Source organism: Tyto alba, unplaced genomic scaffold, assembly GCF_018691265.1.
Source record: "Tyto alba isolate M040663 unplaced genomic scaffold, T.alba_DEE_v4.0 Super-Scaffold_18, whole genome shotgun sequence".
NCBI classification, from domain to species: domain Eukaryota; kingdom Metazoa; phylum Chordata; class Aves; order Strigiformes; family Tytonidae; genus Tyto; species Tyto alba.
Window position 1 is genome coordinate 6,178,880 of NW_024881280.1, and position 9,510 is coordinate 6,188,389.

Sequence of the window (9,510 nt, forward strand, 5' to 3'; positions counted from 1 at the left end):
TGGCCTAAAAAATAAAGTGAAGAGCAAATAATTTCTGTGCAGAAGTTGTAGGAGAATGGAATGTCTGTCCTGTAGCTAGCTTAGCTTACTGTTGAGTCTTATTTATGACTGTTTGGTGCTGTCTGCTCACTCATGTACCTTTTGAGAGAGAGTGGGGAATGAGAAATTGGGGAAGGGAAAAGGGTCTTTTTGTTGCTTCTACACAATACAGCCACTCTAACACTTTTATTAAGCTCTGTTTTAACATTCCTTACCTTTTGAGTGCTTAGTTGGTGGCCTAAGTATTTTCAGAAGTCACTCGGTAAAAATAACTTTCTTCCTAGTTGCATTTTTATTGTTTCATGTTGAGGGGGGGAACAAGGGAATGTTAAATGGTTTGACCGTGTTGTCTAAAGAAATCCCTATACTAAAAGCCTTGCGTGCAGGGAAAACTTCTAATACTGTCTTCAATTTGTAGCTATTTCGGATAGAGAGTCTGGCTCGAGAGGCCTCCACTGGCGTGCTGAAGGACCTAATGCATGGTCTTATTACATTAATGCTGGATTCTCGGGTGGAAGACCTTGAGGAGGGTGAGCAGGTCATCCGATCAGTCAACCTCTTGGTAGTGAAAGTTCTGGAAAAGTCTGACCAGACCAACATCTTGAGGTATACAATGAAAATTGCTCAATTCACCTGGTTTTGTGTGTTCAGTAAATGGCTGAGTTTGTTAGTCATTGTGTAAACAATGATGTCTGTAGGATTATTCAGCTGGCTAATGAAGAATTAACATTGATCGTCAGTGGTGATCAGAATTTCCCTTCATTATCTGCACAGCTGGAGGCAGGCTAAAGAAGCCAGCTTGGTGTGATTCTGTGTGCTTGGTAGTTCAGCAGACTGCCTTTTAAACCCTTGTAACATACTAGAAAGAAAAAAAGAGCTGTTACACAACATGACATAAACTGCTGGACTAACCCTAGTCTCTGGTGTGATATTCTGTGGGGAGTTGGCTTCTTTTTTTATTTGTAGCACTTCTCCTCTGTAACAATTATAAATTTATTCCTTCTAGTGCTCTGCTTGTTTTGCTCCAAGACAGTCTGCTAGCAACAGCCAGCTCTCCTAAGTTTTCAGAACTTGTCATGAAGGTGAGCCTGTAGCAGAGGTGTTGAACTTAGATGGTTTATCTGAATTAACTTAGCTGAAAGAATGGATATGTTTAAAAAAAAAAAAAAAAGAGCATAATTTAAAACATTTCTTAACTCTTATAATTAGATGTTGCAGGTAGTGACTTCATGTATGCCAGGAGGGAGCTCAATGCCTGCTAATAGTTTATAGAAGCTTGTCTATACTAGTAGAAACTCCATACAGAGGTGTGCAATCACCTGCTGGGCTTATTTGCTTAGACACAGCACTGTACTAAGAACTCAGACAGTCCCAGGCTGGGCCTGGCTTGTATTTTGTCATCTCTTAAGGACAAGGCAGAGTGAAAATGCAAATGTCTGCATTTAGAGCATGGGTGTGATCTTTTTTTAGAATACAACACCCTTTAGTAACTGGCATGATTTAAAGGCAAGTTAGGTGTCCCTAATGAGGTTAAACCTAAGGAACTTGCAAACTGTGGGGGTGTACGTACCATATATGCATTATCTGCTGAAATTTCTTCACACAAAGCATTGAGTTGCCTGTTATTGGTAGAAGTCAGCACTACTTTTATGCATAAGCTCTAAAGACGCATCTGCATATAGTACAGCTAGTTACGAAAAGAAAGTATGTAACAGTGCAAATATAGCTTGAGCAGACAGACACAGTGCATGTCTGTGGTAGCAGAATGAAATGGCTCAATGATAGTTTTGTATAATCTCTGTATATCATTAAATGCGTCTTCCTTGAGTTGTTTTGCTTTAAGTCAAACTCTCATTCCAGTGTCTGTGGAGAATGGTGCGTCTTCTTCCCGAAACCATTAATAGCATCAATCTGGATCGAATTCTACTGGATATCCACATTTTTATGAAGGTCTTTCCCAAAGAGAAGCTGAAGCAATGCAAGAGTGAGTTTCCTATAAGGACGCTGAAGACTCTGCTTCACACCCTGTGCAAGCTGAAAGGGCCCAAGGTGAGAGCAGTCACTAGTTGTATACTTTGAAATTGGATGTTCGTGCAGCCTCTAAAGCTTTTCCTTTTTTTTTTGTTATTTCTTATTTATTTCCTTTTCCCTCCTTTTTAGATCTTAGATCATTTAACAATGATAGACAACAAAAATGAGTCCGAGCTGGAAGCTCACCTGTGTAGAGTAATGAAACACTCCATGGACCAGACTGGAAGCAAAGCTGATAAGGATACAGAAAAAGGGGCTTCTCGCACAGTAAGTAGTATAAATGTGTTGGTAGGGAGGGGGAATGTAAGGCAATTTAAGTAACAAGTTTAATTTTGTGATTGTGGAATATGAAGTTGTAATTGCCTTTCCGTGCAACTAATGTTGGAAATACTCTTACAGTTTCACTTCTATTTATGGCTGTTTTGGGAACTTACAGTGTGTTTCTGTTATTATCAGTGTTCTGTGCATATGCTGGGATGAAGTACTCTCCAGGACATTCAGGTGTGCAGCATTAGGGTTTATGCTGCTTCATGCTGCATTTGATCTATTAAAAGTTACCTGTACCCAAAACAGGTTTTACACACTGACTTCTTAGGAGTCCTTCAGTGTGATGATGTCCTTACTTTCATCTTGTGTAAAACCCCAGTGGATTCAAGTTTTTCTTCATCTTGGAAGCTCTGTATTCAGCTAGCAGCTCTGAGGGCACTGTAGGTTCATCTAACTTACTTTCATTTTTATTTACTTTGTTTTAGAAGTCTCCTTTTATTTGTTTATTTAGGAGGAAAAGGCTTCAAAGGCCAAAGTTAATGATATTTTGGCAGAGATATTTAAGAAGATTGGCTCCAAGGAGAACACTAAGGAGGTAAGTACTCCTTTCCTTCAAGGAAGAGGACATAATACATTAGAATGGTGTATGCAGCAGTTGTAGTAATGCACAGGAACTCTTCCCTCACAGGGTCTCGCAGAGCTTTATGAATACAAAAAGAAATATTCTGATGCAGACATTGAGCCCTTCCTGAAAAACTCCTCACAGTTCTTCCAGAGCTATGTGGAAAGAGGCCTCCGGCTGATAGAAACAGAACGGGAGGGGAAGGGACGCATTGCTGCTTCTACAGGTACATGTTACAGCAAAAATGATTGGTTTATGAGAAACAGATATAAGGAGAGCAGTTACATGTCCCCTGGTAGAAACTAGTATTTGCAGATATTTGTAGATTTCCAAAGTGAGTCGTGTGTTCTTGGCACTTGTGTTGCTTCATGAGACACTATTTGCAGGGACTAGGTGTTCTTTGTTTACAAAAAAAAGATGTTACAACTGTTGTCACACTAAATGTAGAAAGCATCTGAAAGGCTTGGTAAACAAGTGGTTCTAATTCATATCATTTAGTGTGGGTTGAACATTAGCCCATGCTTTATGTGTCTGGTAGCAAGGATTGTTTGTACAAAGCATACAGCTGGTTTATAACAGCAGCAGCCGTCAGGTTCAGCTTTAACCTTTTGTCTACTGAAATGGTACAGGAGGTTTGTTGATAAAGTATTGTTTACTGTGGAATCAAAAAGTTATTTAAAATAACTTCAGCTGTTTCTATAGCAGTCATTGACCCCTTTCCAATAAATCAGCTTTTTAATTTGATAAATTGCTGTAAAACACTTAGTTTGTTAATGAGTCTTTTAATTGTACATAAGCACAAATGAGTATTTAATACAATATTAGTGAGGGAATGTGACAAATAATTAGCTGACAGCAAAAACTGATACACAGTCTGGCAAAACTACCTTTAATTTTTTTTACATTTCAGTGTCCTGTGAGACTTTAGCCTTTTCTCCTACTACTGTTCCTTCTCCTATCCCTGTATTGTAAATTAGTTTAGGAAGATGATGTTTCTTTCAGAACCTCCTGAATGTGCCTGAGTAGGACAGAAAATTCTACCTTTCATCCTAAAAGTCTGTACAACCAAGAAATGTTAGTTCAACAGTTAGACATTTCACAATGGAATTTACATGCCCCAATTTTGTCCAACCCCCCAACTATAATAATTTGATATAATAAAGAATATCGTTCCATCTTGCAGCTGTGATTTATTTAGACCAAAGTATGAAGGCTTAACCTTAATTCTTTTATCTATTTCAAATACCCTTGCAGTAATCTAGTGAAAACAAATCCCTGTCCACACTAAGTCTTAGAACTTGCTATTCATTTCAGAATGGAAAGGGGTTTTTGTAATGTAAAAATTCTTTCTTGGCCTTTTGGTAAGAAAGCTTTAAAAAACTTGCTGCATGCCTTCCAGAAATCACAATTTCACATTGAATTGGAAGAAGCAGCTGCTTTAAGTTACCTGAACAAGAGGTAAACGGGTTAGAATCAGTGGTGAGGTCTGCCCAGAAATACTACTACACTTAGAAAAAGATGGAAGAATCCAAATATTTCCCATGTTGCCAATTGCTAAGTTCTCTTTGGACACCACAGTTACTGCTGATCCACATCAGCACCTTCCTCTCCCTCCACTGTCGTCTTCAGCTGTCAACCTCAGCATTTCTTCTGGAGCTGCTCTGCTGCCACTTCTTAAATTTCTCAATTTCTTTTCTTGGTTTTCAATTGTTACTCTTGCAGGGCTGATATGCCTGTACTAGCAAATGCAATTAGCTTGGTATTTTATAGTTTGGTTGATTCTTCGTCCATTGTATGTTATTTCAAGGAACAGACCAAGAGGATTACACTTTCTTGATGTTTTGTTTTGTTTTGTTTTTTTCCCCTTCTCTTCCCTTCATCCTCCAGGAATTTCTTCTCAGATGGAAGGAACAACATGTGTTCCTGCTTCTACCCACACTGTATCTTCATCTATAGGAAACACAAATGGGGAGGAAGTGGGGCCTTCAGTTTACTTGGAAAGATTAAAAATCCTCAGGCAGCGTTGTGGCCTTGACAACGCAAAGGTATTGTACTTGACAACACTTGTAAATCCCCAGGAGAGGCACTTCATTTGCACTTTTTTAAGAATTCAAATTATGTGATTTTTCTGTGCCAAAGGCAGATTCCAATCAGAATTGACTATCTTTCATTATACTGCATGTCCTAGCTATTCTCTGCACGTCTCCATGCCTAGTGTAAATGACTTTAAACTCATTACTTGGCTGAGTAGGCTTGTGTTTCAGTCCAGTCTTTCTGCAGCACTGGTGTACGTACAGGTTGTTTCTACAGCCTTGTAGTATGTAGTTGAGTCTGAGATGTTCAAGTAACTACTGATCTCTAAAGGTTAACATGTATTGACCTCTGTTTGAGTTGAACGATGTGGAAATTCTAGATCTTTCTGCACTGAAACAACCTCACAAGCTGAATGAAGACTTTTGTAAGTTTTGAGTGTACGGATACTGAGGCACAGAAATACTGGATGAGCTTAGTATTGGAAACCTGGGGGCCAAAATTTCTAACAGATCAGTCAGTGATCTGTGTTAGGAATCTAGTGCCAATTACTGAAGTTTGCACTCGGCCATGTGAGAAGTGATGTTCACTGTAGGAATAGTTACCCACGCACATACATCACTGTTCTAACCTTTACCACAAACTGGTATATCAGCTCACAGCTCTGAGGAGGGGAAATGTTTCCTAGATGACAGTAACAAGGTAGTTAACACAGGTGGAAGTATCAATTGGTGAAAGGACAGTGAATTGACATTTTATTAAGTCTTTGGCCGGGTGGATCTTGCTAGTCAATCCAAGTTTCTTCTTGAAATTAATTCATCCAGAGAACTTACTGTTTGTTGATGCTGCATGTAGGCATGGACTTACCTCGTGTGGTGACAGAATTCAGGCTGTTCAAGACTGCATCAGGCCATCTCAGTAAAACACTGGCCTGCTGTGAATTTTTCATCTTTAAAGACCAGTTCCTTTGGGTCCCTCCTGACATCAAGCTAAACGTAAACAACTTAAATGATAGGAATTGAGTGTTGTAGTTAGCTTTGCATGGTTCTGACTGATGGCAACTGACTTTATCACTCCAGATCACCTGTGTTGTATGGCTCCTTCCCTTTCCTCTCGAAACGCCATTGATTATGGTTTGTACTTATGTGGCTTTTGCCACTGTCTTAACACTTCATTTTCCTCTCCCCTAGCAGGAAGACAGACCACCTCTGACATCTCTGCTCTCTAAACCAGCACTCCCTACAGTTGCGTCCTCTACAGATATGCTTCACAGTAAGCTCTCCCAGCTCCGTGAGTCACGGGAGCAGTACCAACATCTGGACCTGGACTCCAATCAGACTCATTCCTCTGGCATTGGAAGTACCCTGGCTTCACCCTCTTCTGCAGCAGCTAATATTGATGACTTGAAAAAAAGATTGGAGAGAATAAAAAGCAGTCGCAAATAGAGATGCAAGAGAGACAGCATCACTGTTGCTTGGGCTGTCTTCAGCTTTAGTTTACTAAACTAGAAGTCTTCATAGTTAAATGGCCTCATTTAGGCCTAATGTATACAAACTGGTTTATGTATAATACAGTGGATTTTGGGGGGTTGAGTCATTGTGGCACAAGTATTTGTACATACTCTGCTTCTCGGTGAGCATCTCTGACAATAGAAGGCTGTCTGTGTATTAGTTTTAGTGTACAGACCTGTAAACAACCATCCTCTTGCTCAGACTAGTTTCTCATAACTTGTTTTTTTTTATTTGTAAAATTGTCTTCAAGATCTTTTCCTAGTTCTTAACTCTTAGAAAATCTTTAGTGATTTCATTTTTAATTTTGTGAATTCTTCTCCATCTAATCCTTGAACTGTTGATTCTGTATGGACATATGGCATGAAGTAACTAATTTAAGTGTCTTTTGTAAATAAAGTTTGCATTAACTATACCAGCCTCTGTAGGAACAGCAGTGACTGCTGATTAGAGAAGTCACTCTCTATTCCTGAACGGTAGTGACTGGGCATCTAGAAACTGAACTAAACTATTCTTGACATGAACCTTGGGGTTTGGATATGTTATAAGAAAGATGAGTGAATATATGCTATCTGTGGGTGCAGTCCTGAGACTGCGCACTCTTACTTCTATGAGCAGTAGTGCATTTCTCATATAGTTGCTTTTTTGTTTTGGAATATGTTTCTGTAACTTGAGAGTAAGTTGAGAATATTTAGTTTACTGAAATGCTTATTTTAAATTATCTAGTCCTTGTGATGCCTTTACCCAGATTAAGCGTAGTCCTATCTGTGTACAAATGCTTTCTTTGAGGGAAGCTGCTGCTGTTGATATGGAATAGATGAGCAGTGGTGTACAGTCAGTGGACTCATTTATCCTGAATTCATTTGGTTAACCAGTCTTCCTCATGCAGTTTGCAAGTGCAGGTAGACCTCACCACCGCATTTTTTTCGCTCTTAAACATCTGATGTCAGTAAACTCTACTATTTTGTGTAACTTCTGGCACATGGTAATGCTAAAGCTGTAGCCACTGCTTTTTTTGTAAGAGTGTCTTCTGATTAGCCTTTTTCAGAAGCTACAAGTATGGAGATTAAGACATACACTATAGCCTTTCTAGCCCTTTCATCTCTAGGGAGGCGATGTGTTCTCACCTCACTGCTGCACTTCCATGTCAGAACTGGTTGTGAAGTGTAAATGGCACATCTGTTCCATAGCTGGAGCAGTTACTGAGGAGTTGAACAAGTAGGCTTAAAATAGCACACTTCTGCTCTAGGTTTTAATCTGGTCCACGTAACTGCAGCTGTTGTTGTTTGCTCTCTGGGTCAGCAGTCTCTGCGTTAGGGCCCTTACTGAAACCATCTCGCCCGATTACAGTCAAAAAGTGGTTTTAAACTAGTACCTGTACAACAGATCTATGCCAGAGCTTCTGCAAATGGCTAAAATCTTCCTTTTAGAGGACCCCTAGGCTGGGGTTGCAGTTGACGTAACTACTCCTTGGTGCTTATGGCGAGTTTGTACACTGTGATAGCAGGTGACTTGCGACCGTTCTCCATCCTGTGTTAATTGACATGGTGCCATTCATTGCTCCACCACCTTGGTTTAGTAGTCGCAGTCTCTTCTAAACCTGAAGTGGGCATGAACTTTCTTGTGGAACAGAGCTGTGTGACAAGTGGAAGTTTGGCCCTTACTGGTAAGTGCTGAGGTTTTGCGCACTTAAACTGGGGCTGTTTGAATAGTTTGTGTAGGCTGACGCTAGAGGTGCTGCCACTACCTCTCAATTACTAGCTGCTTTTTGAAACTTAGTGACATTGAAATTAATCTCTATGTTCCTTTACCATGTCCAGCAGACGTTCTGGAAAGCTCTTTGTTAATTAGCTCAGGATGTTAAAACAACAATGCCTGCAAACCTGCGTACAGCTGTTTTAAATCTGAAGCTGAATTGGAAGTGAAATACAGGAATAATTGAGTAGCAGAAGATATAGTTGCTTACTATGAATGAGTTTTTGCCCTGTGTCTCTGTAGTGTTTGGTTGGACTCAATATCCTCGGAGTTCTGAACTAAAACTTGTGCACATAAATTAATAAAGCCTAATCTTTAGCCCAGACAATTATTTAAATAACATTAAACTGAATTTTAAAAATGATTCTTCTGTATTGTTTGTAACAAGCCAGTATTGACAGTGACTTACTCCAGAAAATGTATGGTCCTGGTTCCCCTATAAGATACGCAATTTCTCACAGAGTATTAGGTAGCAGTGAAAGGATGAGGCTAGAAGGGCTAAACATTTTCAGTGTCCAGTGCCTGTGGTTATCAATGACTTTTAAACAGTTGTGGAACTTGAGCTCTTGAGGTTTCTTTCTTCAGATGTCTTTTGAGAGGTTTTTATGCTTTCTTTGGGCAATCAGATTGGGCTGTCTTCAGATTGGTTCCCAAAAGAGCCACCTTCAAGGAGAAGGCTGGATGATAATTGATCAATAACTTTGTTTATATCCAACCAATTTCAGATAGTTACCTCTACTCTTACTTTTTCAACACAGTCACTCTGCTTCTTAATACTCTATGAAATACAACAAAATTTCACTGTTGCCTGTTTCTGGAACTTGATGACACAGTGAATGAGGAGCTCAGGAATGCGGTGTCATAGGGAGCAAGGACAGTTTCCACTATCTGATGATTAAGAAAATTGGACTGAACAAATAGACTAGTCAGGAATATGTGTTTACTGTTGCAGTGCTGGGTCCTTAGTGGTCCACAAATTGCTGCTAAAGAGGAGTTCATGAAAGAACTGAAGCTTCTTTTGGGAGTAATCCCTGAACTGGCCTTATAAGACAGACAGATGCAGTGCAGGATGCTTCCATTGGAGGCCCCTTGACAATGACTGTGTGTGAATTGCTTCCTTCTGAATCTTGCTGTGCAAGTGGAAAGTATACTTTGAGGACCTAGCACCACCTGACATATAGAAAGTTACTGCCCTACAGTAATGGAAGTGCCACTTAGCATATTCAAGCCCGTATTTGTAGGATGAATTGTGTGCAG

At 39.8% G+C, this 9,510-nt stretch overlaps 1 protein-coding gene across 6 annotated transcripts in view; it reads left to right on the top strand.

Annotated features, from left to right (window-relative positions):
- The window catches only part of CKAP5 (cytoskeleton associated protein 5), a 54,048-nt gene extending 45,431 nt beyond the window's left edge, over positions 1-8,617 (top strand). For 5 of the 6 annotated variants that reach the window (XM_042790838.1, XM_042790841.1, XM_032993389.2 and 2 more), the window contains 8 exons: positions 458-645; positions 1,046-1,121; positions 1,900-2,088; positions 2,200-2,337; positions 2,849-2,932; positions 3,026-3,185; positions 4,847-5,004; positions 6,181-8,617. In XM_042790838.1, coding sequence (XP_042646772.1) covers positions 458-645; positions 1,046-1,121; positions 1,900-2,088; positions 2,200-2,337; positions 2,849-2,932; positions 3,026-3,185; positions 4,847-5,004; positions 6,181-6,435 — 1,248 coding nt within the window. In that variant the 3' untranslated portion in view covers positions 6,436-8,617. The remainder of the gene's footprint in view (positions 1-457; positions 646-1,045; positions 1,122-1,899; positions 2,089-2,199; positions 2,338-2,848; positions 2,933-3,025; positions 3,186-4,846; positions 5,005-6,180) is intronic. The other variant, XM_042790840.1, reaches the window with a different exon arrangement.
- The last annotated feature ends 893 nt before the right edge of the window (positions 8,618-9,510 follow it).